The 17450-nt window shown below is 33.2% G+C and overlaps 1 protein-coding gene across 1 annotated transcript in view; it reads left to right on the plus strand.

Moving 5' to 3' along the window:
- The window catches only part of LOC117334263 (golgin subfamily B member 1-like), a 101102-nt gene that overhangs the window by 77140 nt on the left and 6512 nt on the right, over nucleotides 1–17450 (plus strand). The window contains 9 exon segments of the mRNA XM_033893773.1: nucleotides 184–304; nucleotides 3883–3924; nucleotides 5484–5626; nucleotides 6064–6147; nucleotides 6806–6847; nucleotides 8292–8317; nucleotides 9465–9493; nucleotides 9744–9867; nucleotides 13054–13256. Coding sequence (XP_033749664.1) covers nucleotides 184–304; nucleotides 3883–3924; nucleotides 5484–5626; nucleotides 6064–6147; nucleotides 6806–6847; nucleotides 8292–8317; nucleotides 9465–9493; nucleotides 9744–9867; nucleotides 13054–13256 — 814 coding nt within the window.

The raw sequence follows: 17450 nt of genomic DNA on the forward strand, positions 1-17450 counted from the left end.
AGTAAATTTAAATTTGATTCAATATTTATTGGGTTCTTAGAGAATTTAGAAACCATCTGGTGATCAGAAAGGTTTCTTTGACATTTTTGTGGGTATATTTCAGTGGTATAATGTTCTCGATACTTATTGACTTGTCAAAATAAGAAGTCGTTTTTGTCAGCATTGATTGCTTTTAACTTACAGACCTGTAGGTAGTGCTGAAATGGATCAACTCCAGGGTGAAATTGACAATTTGAGGGAAGTTCTGTCTAAGACACAAGCTGACAAGTTGAAGCAAGAGAAAGTCATAAAAGGTCTCAAAGAGGTAATTATTAATGATTTTGAAAAATCTTAATTTCATCTGTAGCTTTAATACCATATATGTTAAAAAAGATTCAATCATCTCATCAGCTTCAAGATCATCGAGGCAGTAGTAAGTCTACTAAATATCTATGTTTTATCTAACATTGAAAATTTAACATGATAATGTGGCATTATTTCACATTAGTTTCTGTTCAAATAGTGTGCAATTTATTTATTGTTTTAGATGAAAACCCATTATTAAAGAGAAGAAAAAGTTGAACAAATTTCTCACTTTCATATATCTGAGAGTATCTATTTCACAATTTGAAATGTTAAATTAAATGTTAATTGAAGATGGACCAGAAAACAATACAAAATAATAATAAAAAAAAAATCATGTATGACCATGATTATGATTGTGAAAATGCAGGAAACCCCTCCCAGCTTTTGGTTATTTTTCATCAGAGAATATAGGTGTAGCATGTATATATATATATATATATATATATATATAAGCCATACCATACAAACTGTTGTATGCAAATTAAATTAAATTAAATAAACATATCGCACATATTACACTCCCACAATACATCAAAGTGTTAATGTGACATTTATTATCACGTCTGATCAGAGTGAATTAGTGAGAATTCCCAACCCACAGTCCATATAAGTGTTACGTTTGATGTACACAACCCACAGTCCATATAAGTGTTACGTTTGATGTACACAACCCACAGTCAATATAAGTGTTACGTTTGATGTACAACCCACAGTCAATATAAATGTTACGTTTGATATACAACCCACAGTCCATATAAGTGTTACGTTTGATATACATGTACACAACCCACAGTCCATATAAGTGTTACGTTTGATGTACAACCCACAGTCCATATAAGTGTTACGTTTGATGTACAACCCACAGTCCATATAAGTGTTACGTTTGATGTACACAACCCACAGTCAATATAATTGTTACGTTTGATGTACAACCCACAGTCAATATAAGTGTTACATTTGATGTGCAACCCACAGTCCATATAAGTGTTACATTTGATGTGCAACCCACAGTCCATATAAGTGTTACGTTTGATATACACAACCCACAGTCCATATAAGTGTTACGTTTGATGTACAACCCACAGTCAATATAAGTGTTACATTTGATGTACAACCCACAGTCAATATAAGTGTTACATTTGATGTACAACCCACAGTCAATAAAAAGGTTACATTTTATGTACAACCCATAGTCAATATAAATGTTACATTTTATGTACACAACCCACAGTCAATATAAGTGTTACGTTTGATATATATTGTGTATTGACCGTGTGTGACGTCCTGTTGTCCCTGTCTATCACTTCTGTAAACTCTGATCAACACCAACGTTCATACCCACAGGAAAATTACAAATGTACAAACTACACAATAAATAGACCACACAAATGCACCTTCTTTATCAGGGAACAAACGGGTTTACTTATTATCGGGGGGGGGGGGGGGGGGGGGGGGGGTATACTGGAATCAGGTTGTCCGTCTGTAGACACAACTAAAAACTTGCTGGCAATGATCTGCATGCATTGTAGATGTGCGTAATTTATATCAGATTTCTGACTGGTCAGCCAAGATGGCCACTGCGTCCTCTGATTGGCAAAACAATATTTCGCTATAACTCTTTTGCTATTCAACGGCATTCAATAAAACATTTATGGTTACAAGATGACCTTCAGTTTCATATAAAAAAGTTGAAATTAAAAACAAAATGGCCATCATTTACTGGCTTCTGATTTGTCAAAATTTGCATATTGTTTTTCATTGAAAATTGGTTTATAGAGGTATTAAGGGACTGCAAATTCATCTGAATGTGTTTCGCTGCCAAAGTAACAACACGGAGACCTCTGATGAAATTTAAATATTATTTGATATTTCTTTGAAAATTGGTCTATAGGGGTTTTAGTAGGGGGAGGGGGGGGGATTCAATGGATATATGGACATGAAATGATTATTGGTTTAAACTGATTAATACTTTCCATAAGAAAAATAAAAAAATGTGAAGAATTTAGGTAAGGTTTTGCCCTATAGATACAATGTGTACTATTAGACTATATGATATTTGAATAATTTGCAACAATGTCAGCATTCAAATCAAACAAAACTTGCTACAGAATCTACCTGTTTCATACTTTTACTGCATTAAAGTGTTGGTATTCATATAACATCACAAAACTGAACATCTCTCACTAGAAAAATAGATCTGTTGTAACAAAATAGCATAGTGGTCATATCTGGAATGTTCACCACTAATCGGGTTAAAATCAGGTGATGTTAAAATACAATACAACAATCGAGTCACAATTACATCTGCTTGTCCATGTACTGAAATGTCAGGTGTGATCAAATCAGTTGACAGGTATGGATAGACTACTCCTAACGTACATGCATGCCCATATAATCATCAGTCATTGGCTTAATCTGATCCAGGCACATTTGTATTCGGTCTACTCACAAATACAAAATGTATGACACGATATTTAACCTTTAAATTATTTTAATAATGATGAAAACAATAAAATTATGCATGTCACCTTCAGATAATAAATACAATGGGATTCACATTTCTTCTTCTTCTTCTTCTTCGTACAACCTCTGTCAAAAATGACGATTACGGTCAGTTTGTAGGTTTGATGCTGTTAAAAAAGTGAGGGAATTTAGTTACAGTGAGAGGGGTTTTTTTTGTTTTTTTTTTATTAATTTTTTTTTAGTGGAAACTATAAGATAAAAACATGAGGGTGTGTTAACGGTGTATGCTTGAGATCATCAAGGGCTGCATTGTGTATATGTGCCTTGAAGATCTCTAGTGTAGTGCATTGTACTGCAGCCACCGGGAGGAGGTTCCATTATTTCTACACATAATTAAAAAAAAAAACAGGTTGATTTGATGTATGAATGTCAGGAGGCTTGCTTATCTATATCTGATTCTTAGACTTCATTTGTCCTGACCTTGGGCTGAAGGTTACCCTGATCCTAAAGTCTGATTCTGTTTCTTGGAACTCGGGTACTTTTTTCTAAGGGTTGAGTTTACTCTACATTTAGGGACTTTGTTTAACCCAAGTTTCTAAGGGCTCTGTTTCTAGGGGCTAATGGTTAACCCCTTCTACAGGTTGTTTCTAAGGATGGCGATTATCCTATTTCAAAGGCTTGCGGTTTTCCTATATCGAAAGGTTAGGTAACTTTGGTCCTAAGCACCTAGCTTGTTTAACAACTCGGGTTTCACTATTTCTATATGTTAGGTTTCCCTGGTCCTAAGGACAAATCTTTTAAAGAACTTGGGTTTCTCTATTTCTACGACCATTTTAACCATGTCCTAAGGACGTATCTTTTTCAGGGACTTTGGTTTCCCTATTTCGATGGGTTTAGGTTACCCTAGACATATTCACAGTTAGATGCTGTTTAATACTTTTTTATCCTTTGAGCAGATTAAGTATAGTTATTAGTTGATACTGTTACATTAACTACTGGATCATTATGTATACAGTCAGTCACCTTGATGTTTGCGATTGTTGTTGTACAAAGGTTTCACTGTTTTGTTGCTAGGAACTTGATGATGAAAAGTCTAAGGGTCCTCAGGTTATAAGAGTAAGTAAGGTGGCCTGTCTGCCACAAAACACCACCAGCCTTGTCACTCCAAGTTATATAGCTTGTGGACAACATACTCTAGCCGTTTAGCAATGTATCAAAGGTTTTTGCAACTGGCTCGCACCCTTTACCATATTCCAAAGTCCTGTCTTGGGTCAGTATTTTAAAGACTGACTTTGTCATTATGTCTCTCAAAATGGAGTAGACCAGCATCTCAGACTACATCTTAGACAGAGATATTTTCGATATGTATTGTAAGTCAGGCATTGGAATTCTAAAATGTTCATTTGAAAATTTTGATCAGCAAAATAAGAAAAACTCTATTCATATCAAGTTATCATATTTCTTTTGGCTCAATATGGAAAAGTCTTTTATTATTGTGAAAAGAATTATGTAAATGTTATTTCTCAATTTTTTCTATATCTCTTATTATTTAATGGGTAATATTTCTCAGGAAGTCATAAGTAGATTTGTATCCATGTTGCTTAGATTAATTCACCTCTCAATCATCTGTAAAGCAGTGTTGTCCTCATACCATTATCATTCACATGAGGTAGAAAATGTGTGATTTTACATTAAAACTTTGATGCGTTGCTAAACACAAAAGCTGATCATGCCTTTTACTTATGGATTTGGATTAGTGTAGACAGTTAACTATAAGGATATTGGTCTCTGCATGCCTACCATTACTAACCTGTTGTGTTTGCTGAGAAAATTTGGCCAAGAAACAAAAAATCGGGAACAAATGTGTAATATAGAAGTAATCAAAGTACTGGAAGTACTGAAATTGTAAAAACTGCTGGGATCTGGTGTTGCCCACTAAAAACAAATGAGCTAGCTACATGTTATCAATTAACTTTATTCTTATTAATCTAACTAAAATAAGAATGTGTGCAGTGCAGTATGAATGAGCTTATGAATATTGAGTGATTATAATATCTAAGAAAGTATTGAATGTTTAACATAAATCAAATATCATTTGCAGCCATGTTTTCTAAGAAGTGCCTAAAATGTCAAGAAACTGATCTTACTAGTAATCGCTAACTACATAAACCTTAACGATCTGAGCGATATAACCCTTGAACCTAGTTTGACTGACCTATTGCATGCCATTGATACTACTATTTTATAACAATAACTAGTGATGCTTGGTGGTGGAATGTTGATCTTTATGTGTCATTACTACACCCATCAATATCATTCATGCATCCATTAATGTACAGGTGTGGTCCTATATTTTGTTCATTGATTCAATGCATTTGTTTTAAAACATCACTGTTTCATTACTGATTTCATCATAAATTTACATAATGTTGTTATTAATGCATAATATTATAAGTAACTTTGAAATTGTGGCTTTAAAGCATGTTTTTTTGTGTTGGTTTTTTTATTTCATTCAGTTTCCTGTGTTGAATAATTATCTTTTAGTCAAGTTATGTATTTGCTTTGTATATTTCCTTTTACTTAGCATATTAATCCATCTGTTTGCACATTTCAGGGCAAATTGAAAACAATAAAAGGTCAATAAAGACTTATCAACATTTCTTTTAAATCTACAGGAATCCTTGGAAGACGTTGGTACAGATCTGAATGACATGCGCGGTGAACTTCATAAACTGATGGGGGTGATAGAGACTAAGGACCAGGCCATCGAAACTTTGGAAGGACAACTTAAACACTCGAAAGTAGAGATAGAAAACAGGTGGGTGGTCACCTGTATAAATCATAGACAAAGAACGTGTATGGTGACATGAAGTACGAATTATTGCGACGTTTTATCATTTTTATAGGTCTGGCGTCTATTAACGCGACACCTATTTCAAACAAGGTAGCAAGATCCATTCACCATATTGACTGAGTAAGAGTAGATCTGAACAAGGTTGAAATTGATGCTATTACTTTGAAAATGTGGCATGCAAACTTACAACAATCCTAGTAGACTTTGCTACCGAGTTATCTCAAAAAGATTGTACAAAAGCCACTCAGATGGGAAAGGAGTTACAGTTTAAGATAGTATGATAGTATGCCCCAATTGTACACAAAACTGATGACTGCTCTCCCATCCACTCATATGTGTTGGTAGGGGTAAAAAATGATGGAATCAAGAAAATATATCTCCCTACCTATTTCATGTTTTAGAGAAAAAGCCATGAACCAGCTCCAAAGCCTAATGTCACATGTCGACGAAAAACGCAGCATGGAAAATGGAAGTCATTCTCCAAGGTATGTAATTTGAAAATTAACACTGAACATGTATCTATAAAGGAATGTGTATGATTTGAGAATAACATGCTTAACATAACCAACAATCAGTATAGGAAAAAGAAAGTTTGATGTGATAGACATTTAGAGACAAATACTACCGAGGTCAAACACAGATTTTTTTTGTCTGTGTATAAGATATTATTCTGTGTAGATCACACGTTAAGAAAATGCCAAAATACAAAACATATTGTATTTTTGAAGTTAAATGAAACGTTTGTTATTTAAAGGTTTAAGCCATTAGCACCATGAACATCATCAGAAAATTATGTAGGGAGAAAACCGGTTATGATACAAATGTATATATTTTCACCAGAGCAGTTAATACATATTATAGAAACAACGCAATTAGCATGGAACAATGTATATGACATCAATAGTAATGCACTTTAAAACTAAAACTAAAATTAGTTGTTGACGCTTATTGCTGCTATGATATTCACATGCATGAATAAATTCACTGTTGACTGGCTTGTTATGTAAATGTAAAGAGGTTCAGGAACGTGTATTTGCCTTTGCATGTGTATGCAATGCTAACATTGATTTTCATTTTATGTTTTTGTTTAATTTTCCAAATTTGACAAATCAGTAATTTTCACTTGCATTTTTCCTGTTCTAGGAGGAAATCTAGGTCGCCAGTCACATCATCAAAAATCCCGAGGTCAAACAAAAATCCATTTTCTCTCTATTACCCTCTCCCAATGTCGTCATTGATGTCTGTTGGCAGTCGTCACATATTTCTTTTATTTTTAACAAACAAAATATCACATTCACAATTTTATTACTGATATAGATGTTGAGTCAAAGAATAACACAATATTTTTAGTTACTACGTTATGCAATTGTTTAATTCTGTATAAAGTTAGAACAGAGACCGCGATAACTCGAGGTCTCTGGTTAGAGTAGTCTTTTTATAACAAACTAGTACCAAAGGCACAACGTATAGATATATATCACCTGAAAGATTTTTTTATATATAAAACTATATATTTTGATCAATTGATAAACCTTATATAATTCCCATTTTACTGAAGTTGTTTAGTGCAGTTTCCAAATTGCAATGCTTATAATACATGCGTAATTACTGGTCAAATCGAACCTTAAAATCGCCATATATACTTAGGCTATGGTTATATTCTTTCTGTTTAGTTAATAAAAGAAGAAGAGCGTTGATATAATTTTCTGATAACCACACTGAAGATAGTGGCTAAAGAAAATATTCAGTGATCGATAAATGGCTTGTTACCCTTCATACTTGGTGTAGGATCTGTCTGTCACACCACGGGTCACGGCTCTACCTGATCAGTAACCACGTGACAATGTCCTCTGTACTTCCGGTTACTAATCGTTGTCAACACTGCACACAAATACACTCGTCTCTTTCAAAATGGCATTGCTTTTGTTTTATTCCTGTGTGTTGCTGATTGATGACAAATGCTTCTTTTGCTGTTGACAACTGATTATATTTCAGCTAGAATGAAAAGCATGTAACATGTATGAGTTTTGAATGGCATGCATGCAAAGGTTATAGTATAATGTCTAAACATCGCATTTCCTGAGCATGAATGGTGCCGATTTTCGTTCAACACACTACTTATTAAAAACGTTTTTCTTCCATAATTATATTATCATACAATATGATATAACAAAGTAGATAGATTCAGTGTATTATTAATATCTGAAAAGTAACTTATGATTCACAATACAACATAAAAATTTAATTCAGATAAAGTAGGCGGCCTTTCTTTATTTAAAATGCATGAACTTACATTCTTACTTACCTTTCCTTAGAGGAATGACATTCCTTAGTTTATCTGTTTTAAGTCAAATGCTTCGCTTTTTAGCTAGATACTTGTTTAAGGGTTGTAATCGAGGCACTTAAAGATAAAAAATAATGTTAAATCAGTTATTATTTACGTTGACTGGAAGATATAACTATGCTCCGAGAACTTTTTCTAAAAAAAATCAATTCTATGAATTTGTATTATTGAGGCGTCCACAATGAGTTTTAATAATCTCAATTAAAGTTGATGAAATTGACTATGATTTCAAAAATGGGATATGTCGGACTTATTGTTATGAACATTTTCTCTCTCTGCCCACAGGAAAACAGATGAAGGTAAAATTCCAGGTATTAATTCAATTTCTTACACCTTTTAACACAACACTGAATAGTTTTAATGAAAAGAAAAAAACTAGTATTTATGGCTATCATATTTGATTCCAACATTTTCTTATGTAAGTATATCTAAAGTAATACACATTATTGTTTACCAATTGAATTGTAAAATGTTCTTACAAGAAAGTATTAATATTGTTAACGTTTTGAAAATGAGAAAAATATGTTTATAAACTTTGACTCCATCAATTTTTAGTTAGAATTATGATGTCATTAAATGTCATTGTTATTTTGTTGATATTATGATAAACTGTCATTTACACATATATTATACAAAAAACTTTCCTACGGCAATTCCACTGATACATATGATTTTGTATCTCTGTGACCTCTTGATTAAATTATGAAAATGCTATTTATATAAGATTGCCACTACTTCCCATTTAACTATCTACCTGTATCCTAGGGTGAAAGTTTGGCTTTTGGGCCCCCAAAACACCTATTGTCTCCAATTCGTAGTCCCTCAACTCTATCCACTTAAGTTATGCTTTCTTAGTACAGTTGGTACATGTTGGAGGATGGTGCTATTTTGAGCTCTATTCTGCTAAAATTGTCTTAATTAATCATACACATTTTCTGTTTTCTGTCATTTAGATTGCCAATATTATGTATGTTGGTAGACAGAATGAGAAGATTATATCTTCTCATGATCAGTAAATGCTTTGTTATCAAATTATAGCACCTGGTTCCTCCTCTGTATAGAAATGGTAATGGATGTAGTGTTGTATCAAATGTATACATGTATCTGTACCTAATTTTCCTTTTCCAAGGTTTCATTTTTCAGGATTGTATTTCAACTATAATTGGTTTGAAGACTATTTCTACACTAAAAGAATAAAATAGAAGTATTGGTATGGAAGAAATGGGTGAAATTGATTTGAAACCAAAATGCGGTATTCATTCAAACATCAACATCATTGTATTTCATGCTTTAAATGGTGGTAAAGAATCGGGTTCAGTGTCAATTCGCTGCTTTCAAATTGCTTATGCTCTGTTTTTTTCATTCCTGAATCATACGTATTGTACATTTTTGTTGGAGAGGACATACATAGTCATAGGATATTTATATAAACATGTGCTTATTTCCGTGTTTTGATAGACGGAGAACGGACACCTCGTAGTCCTAAGGTAAATGTATATGACAAAACTATATTTCTTTTTAAGAATCACATTTTCAGGAATTTGATGTGATTTTTTTTCTCTCGTAAGTTTTAATTATTTCATATGTTAAAACCTGATAATATTTAAGAAGGTTTGAATAAGATTTTTTTAATCTCTCAAAACGATGGCCAATTAACTTGTAAATATAAATCTTTCCGGTTTAAAGATTTATTTAAAAAAACACATTTCATAATATATTTTCGAAATCCTTTTGCAGCCACATATTAAACCTCCAGATTCATTTACGAAATTATTGTCCACGTCTGATAAAGATGCTAAGAGTGCGGACCCAGGTATCTCTGTGACACCTGGGCTTTATGGCACACAGTTTCTAGGATCTAGTAAGTACCAGCTAACCTACGACTATAGTCAGTGTTGGCAAAGCGTGTCTGAATGCTACCGGTTAAAAAGTGCCTGTAGTTTGAAGTGCAGCTTAATCTTACAGAAGAACAGTTGAACCTTAAAAGACTATGAAATAAGTTCGAATTGAAATTCCTGATATCGAAATAACGAGAATATTTGAATTTAAAAGTGACGAAAAATCAATTTAGAATTAAGCTATTGAAAAAATTAAATTCAAGTATCATTTTTTTTCATTCCACGTGTACTGATTTACTTTAATTAAAGTTAACGTAATTTTAAAATTATAAGAATATTAGATATGATTATTCCCAAGATGTAATTTTCGGTGTAAGATAAGTTATGATAAATTATTTATTTACATTTCGGAATAGATTATTTTTTTTAGAATTTAGGGTCTTAATCATTTTCCATAATCTCCCTTTTCACGTCATGCTAAATAAGTCCATTGCTTTCGCCGCATGTTGCATATTTTGAACATATAACATGCATTATAGCTGCATCTGCTGTGAACGCTGGCGTTTGGCAGTTTTGTTCTAATGATGAATGCCCTCATGTTCATTATAATCAAAATGACGTCATATCATGTTCATGATTAATACAAATCCTGATTTATTACAGTGTATTGTAGTTTCCTTGTCGTGGTATGTAATACGTTTGGTGTTGACAACTGTATATTTGTGCGTTTGCCTTATTTTGTAGTTTGCTACCATCATTTGTGGAATACGTCTTGTCAATATTACTTTCTTAATATACTTCTTTTAATGTTCTATGAAATGATACAATATCCCAAATTAACCTACCTGATTGAAATTAGGGGCGAATACCCCTACCTTTTGGTTCCCTTACTTCTCTTCTGGATTTACACAATTTTGGATTCTAGCATCACTGACGAGTCCTAAAAAGACAAAACAGTTGTATGATTCAGTTCCATTGTTCGGTATATTCTTTAACATTTTATATATACAGATATTAATCTTTTTTATTGTTTGTAAAAAAATATTACTAGTTCATACCAATATGCGGTGTAAATTTATATCTGAAACAATAGTATTTCAAATGTGTTTTAAAACATCAAATTGAGTCATCCATATTTAGTTAGAATTTCGTGCTTAATTTTCCGTACTTATTTTTCATACAAAACATGCATCTATGATATCGGTATGTGAAGAAAGAAATATTGACTATTATGAATTGGTTTTCATTGTCATACATCATACAATCATTCATTTATAATGGTTTTCATTCTGTTTGTGATTAGTACAAGACTCCTCAACAAGAGAGGATGGAGGATTTAATTGTTTGCCAGTCATATTAGAAAACATTTTGTTCCAAACATCGATATGCATTTATATTTGAATCATGAAACCACAGAAGTTCAAAAGAAACATTTGTTAATTGATGTGATACCGTATAACTGGTTATTTTCACTCGCTGCTAATTTTTACTTATTTTTACGAGTTCTGTCTAGTCGTAAAAATAAAATCGTAAATTTTAAACGATTCTGCACGTTAGGATCATTTCCTCTGATAGCCCTCTTCATAGATAATACCTCCAATTATAACGTCTGCTACTGATCCCAAACAGAATTGAAACTATCAGTCCATATACTTATGAATTACTGACGTTCCGTCGTATTGAATTATTTGTCGTTTACTCTGGACACGCCTGTAGTGAAAGCCAGCATCTGTGATGCCGCTATAATAAAATTATCAAAATTCATATGAAAAAATTACGGTGTTTGAAAAAATGCATATTTTTTTTTAACGAGATGTGTTCAGTGAAATATACAAAGAGTCCAATATACTGCAGTATACATGAGACAATTTTGTGTTAAACTGTGTTTTCAATTTATCAAAGGTAAAGACAAAAGTCTATTGTGAGAAAACTTGTACATTACTGTTGTAACTTACGTAGCTTCTATTTAAGATTTGTACGCTCAAAACAGGAAATATACCACACTGAAATGATTTATAGTTTCGTGATTAAGTATTGCATGATTTATTATCATTAGTAAAGTAAGACATTGTTATCAGTGCCATAACCTTATATTGTTAGGAACACGTGTATTGTCATCACCGTTTCTAATTTTGAGAACATCACATTTCAACTCATTCATTTAGAATTACGGTTTCATTCACATGTTGATATTATCTTATATTTTTCATGTGAAATGGACAATGGCAAGAATCTTTGTTTACCCTGTAAATAAGGTATTGTTGCAACTTAGCTGTTTCAAACGTGACTTCATATACCACGGCATTACATGCATTGTAACAAAGGAGTAGGAAATGGGATGGGAGTATCGCCATATTAGATTGCATGTCAGTCTGACAAAATGCTGTTTGCAACATTGTCTTAATTATATGATTAACAAAGAATGTTGTATTTATCAATTTCCGTGAAAACAGCGTTCAATGAAACCGTTATTCTCACTCAATCAATGAAACGAGATCAAAATATGACCTGGTGTTCCCAACGGAATCACAAGCAATATAAATAGGCAAGGATCAAACACTAATCTATATGATAAGTATTTTATAAACCTCGTATGAAAACGAATGTAACATTCTCTCTGAGAAGTTAAATAGACTGTATACTGAGGTATTTCTGTTATTTCATAACCTCCATCGATAGCTTTTTAATATACCACTGCGAAAAGTTTCAGGATATAACAAGCTTTCATAATTATGGGGATTTTTACATTCCATTATATAAAGAGAACCCAATTATGCTTCAAGTCAATATAAGAATCTTTCAGAATTCATACTACATTAAATATTTTGTATGCCCATTGATGGATAGTATAATATCGGATACAAATGAAACAATAAAACTAAAACATATATTTTCCTGTTTTGAGCATATTAGACTTTTATGTAATTAAAGTCATAACAGAATTTCTGTGATGTATATATGCACCATGTACTGAGATGCTAGTCTGAATGTGTTAACATAAAGCATTACCTAAGTGGATAGAGAAACGCAAACAATACTTTAAAAATCTGGTCCCTATATCTTCATCCAACCATAGCATGAGGTTAAAAATTGTTATACTTATAATATGTGAGTAGTCAACACATACAATAGGGTGTTTTTTTCTGATGTATGTCAATGTAAAGTTCAGACTCTTTAGAACTGACGTTGTTACCGTATTTCCTGTCTAGAACCACAACGGAGCTCCAGTACAGGACCAGGAGATAAGGGAGGGGACCGTCTTCAGTCTCTGATATCCAAGTATCGCAGCCATAGTGAGAGTCCATTTCCAGAGCGAAAAATCAAACCCTTGTCATTATCGCCAAGCAGTAAAATGGGACTTGTAACGAGGGGTCGCAGCTTTGGACCGGCTGCACCTAAATCCTCCGATGAGGTGAGTCGCTCTCCCGATCCCGACAAGGATGTGGCCAGTATATCTGGTATTGGTTTTTCAACCTCCCCAACACTTCCCAAGGTCACGATCGAAACCCCGCAAGGGGATGAACCTGTATCTCCAAGTAGTTCTGTCAATGTATCCACTGACCTTGATCAAAGTGAACACAAAGATCAAGGTCAAAGTCTCAAGAAAAAGAAAAAACGGAGGGACCGACAGAGTGAGGGTGATGTGGACGATTTCTTACCAGACGGAGACATGCCTATTGATGAGGATGATCTGGACACACAGGAACAGGATGACATAAACGCCCTTATAAAAAAGTAAGTGTGCTCACAAAATGGATCGTTGTGTTTTGTTATCAAAAGGATGAGGCAGATATTGTTAAGTATTGATGTAATATATGTGTATGTATATATGTGTATATTTTCACTGCACATATCTTGTCATCACATCACCCTTACTTGTAATACGTGTAACTACCCGTTACCACTTCTTTTCCAACAGTGAATCCATCCCTGTCACTTAGTACACGGCTCGTAACAAACTATTGTGCCACGATCTAGTGTATCCACAGTAATTGTACAATTTCTTGTGTACTTCTCAAACTGTTTCCATGTTTAGCCATACCTGTGTGAAATGTAGGCATTGTGATTGCAATAAAGAATTGCATTTATTTCTTAGTTTTGCATTTTGTCTAGAAGAAATATATTTGCTATATTCAATGACGTTTTAGACATTTTATGTTGCGATATTTACTGCATGGTGTGACAATTGTTTACCTCCTGCTAGGTTTTGATATTATCTAGTTGTAGTTATTTTCCAAGGTTGTGTTATTAGTTATACACTAAATTATAATACAAAATGTAGGCTTGCGTTTGAAAAATATACAAATATTGAACATGAAAGTATCAGATATCTCGTGGTAAATGTTTTCAGATATCTTGTATGTAACTATTTTTCACAAATAAAACTCTTCAAAATCAAGGTAAGTTGTAGGAAAACCACTGTGCTGATGACTTTTTTCAGTTTCATCGTTGCAAAGGTATTCATCCAAAATGCTTGTATATAAAATAAAATCTATATACTTTTTGCAAACATGGTTTCGGTGTGATATCCAGTCTTGCGTCCTTTACAAACATATGCTATTCAACAGCGTCAATCTTTCTGTAACATCGCATCCTCTCCTTTAATGAACTAATAATCATGCCCATGCCCTGAAGTAGCAAACCATGCACCCCATATTGATATTACGGCAAATGTCTCGAAATGTGCACGTATGGTAATATATTGGCGTAAGTATGGATTGGAACGTAAATCTAGACAACGTGTTCGTTTGTAGGGTCACTTATCGCAAAACATTACAGTATAATATCGTTATCTTGAATACCTAAGATGTCACGTGGTGCCGACAATATTGAAGATAACGAAGTTCGAGTGTAATTGTATTCCATTCAATAACAGCTTCTTTGTAGATCTAACATTCTAACTACATAGAAACAACACTGGTTAAGTGTATCAGATCAACTGCACTTTTCTTCATGTAAGCATATATAACATCTATGTATTAATGCAATGTACATCTAAGACAATTGTTTCTATTGTCAATAAAAACGACATTTCACTTTTGAACCCTATGAATTTTATTTTCATTGCATAAATGATCATTTTTACCGCAATGCTGTATAGTGTTAAATAAATATGTTATCAATATTACTTTTAAAGTATGTAAAAATATATTTATACGGTATAAAGGGTGCATGGTTGAATTGTTTTACCCGCGTGTTTTGTTCCAATGCCCGACAAACATTTCCGCTACCCTGTTGAGTTAACCCTCTAACTGTGGTCTGTATTCGTTCCTCTACAGTTGCTATAGATCACATTTGTTATTCCTTGTGACACTACGCAGGCAGCGTGGAGCTTCTGGGCAAGCACGCCCGGGAGGTAAGATGTAGGTATCTCACGCTCCTATTATGTATGTATGTATAACAATCAAGAACTTCTCCTTTCTTTCTCCTCCCCAGATCTCAGCCTCAAATTACTGTGTTTCTACAACGCCAAAACTCGTTCCAAAGTTAATGTCGGTTGTTGATAATTTCCCGTTGAATTAATTTAGCAAATAATCTTTTTTCCGTTAAGTGTCAACTATATTCTATATACTTAGTTCTGATTGAATAGCAATAGATGGATGTATTTAGATAACTTTGACTAAATAAGTATATAACTAATTGAATAAGAGATCAATGTCAATACTCGTACAAATATACATCCCATTTTATTTCAAGAGGGACTAATTTACCGTCCGAAGATAAAGATATGAAAAATTGTCAACATCCATATGCAAACATATAGTGTTCATGATCGACAATAACAGAAATGCTTACCATCACCATTCTACGCACATGCATTATAGTGTTACAATAGCGTCAAGTAGTCATGAATATGTTGCTGTGTCAGATGCTGATTGAATGAAACACCGGAAACGGTACGCTTACACAATTCTGTAGAAACACAGATTATGTAGAAACACAGATTATGTAGAAACACAGACACAGAGATTATGTAGAAACAGTGATTATGTAGAAACACAGAGATTATGTAGAGACACAGATATTATGTAGAAACACAGTAAACTGTACACGCGTACCCGTAACCACTTTAGTAGATTATCCCTTGACACACAAAGTACGCGAAGTACAATATAAACAACCTGGCGATATTTTCCTGACTTGTTACCCACCTTCAAACTAATGCTTGATTCCCTTCCGTAACAGTCCCATACATCTATAGATACCCTACATATTTACTCAGTTTAAAATATATATCACAACAATACCTATGTAATCTTTATTCCTTTCAAAAATAATGTTGCTACTTGTAATAATAATATATCTTTGATTATTACATACATTACTGTATAGTAATATTTTGTATGGCTTTGTTTCTATAACTTTGCATTAGAGTATATAATATGATACGGCTGTCGGAAGTCACCTGATGAATATTTCTATATTTAAACATTTTCTGTCATTCAATTAATTGTATGATACAAGCGATAATTTGGTTAAAAGCGACCATTGTAATTTGTCCTATCTATTGAAAAACAATATATGCGTCACCTAAAAGGTCTTCTTTCTATCAATAACTTTCCTTTCCTTCTCATCAACGAATACCCTGTACCGGTTGTAACAAAAAAGTCCTGAAATACATATTATTCCAGATAAATTGTGACCTCTGATAAATGTATCCTGAGATCAATTTAGCGTGATATTGTCTTGGACAGAAAATTCCATGTGAGAAATTCACAATTGTCAGAAAGGAGAAGATAATCTTGATTTTGGTTTTTGAAAATAATAGTTTTTGAATATTTGTGTGTTGCGATTGTTGAATAAAAAGCTGATATTCTAGATGTTATGGCTTAGCTTAGGATTGTTAATCACTAACATGTCATTCTGCATGGTGATTGTCACTGTCCATATTAGGTTGTCTTTTTGTGGTGATGATTTTGGACTGCCGAACACTCCTGATACAGCAATAGTTGGTGTGTTGATTCTGTCTACATACAATCCCTTAAAAAACTGTGAAAGTGTCCTATCGGTAACAAAAGAAATTGGAAACGGTTGTATATCTCAAATAGGTTTGCTGATATGGAGTCTTGATTTTTATAGAAAATTAAGTTGAAATTCTTCTGGATCAGAGCAAAACGTACACTAGTTTATTAAACATCGCTAACGTGCACTTGTCTGTTAAACATCGTACAATTTCCACAGCCATTTATATAAAACATCAGGTGCCCACAGCGATTTATATAAAACATCAGGTGCCCACAGCTATTTATATAAAACATCAGGTATATATGTCTGTACTTTACCCCTATTAGATATGTATCCTATTTCATAGTAAAATTATTTTGCAATAGTAAATTGACTTACTTTTTTCAAATAACAAATACGCTATTTCAACAAAATCTAATATGTGTGCTAACCTTATGAATTTTGTATTCCAGTGAAAAGACGTCCATTTTCTCTTTGTCTTTTAATACGTGTTATACACCTCTTTCTTTGCGTTAGTATATTCCTTGCTATGCCTGTAGTAGATAGTAGAAATATATACCTGTATTTTCGTTGCTTCTGTGTAGCATATGGGGTATGGATTTACACTGGAAACGAACCTTCTCCTTCCTGTCCTGTGTTG

Source organism: Pecten maximus, chromosome 9, assembly GCF_902652985.1.
Source record: "Pecten maximus chromosome 9, xPecMax1.1, whole genome shotgun sequence".
Lineage (NCBI taxonomy): Eukaryota > Metazoa > Mollusca > Bivalvia > Pectinida > Pectinidae > Pecten > Pecten maximus.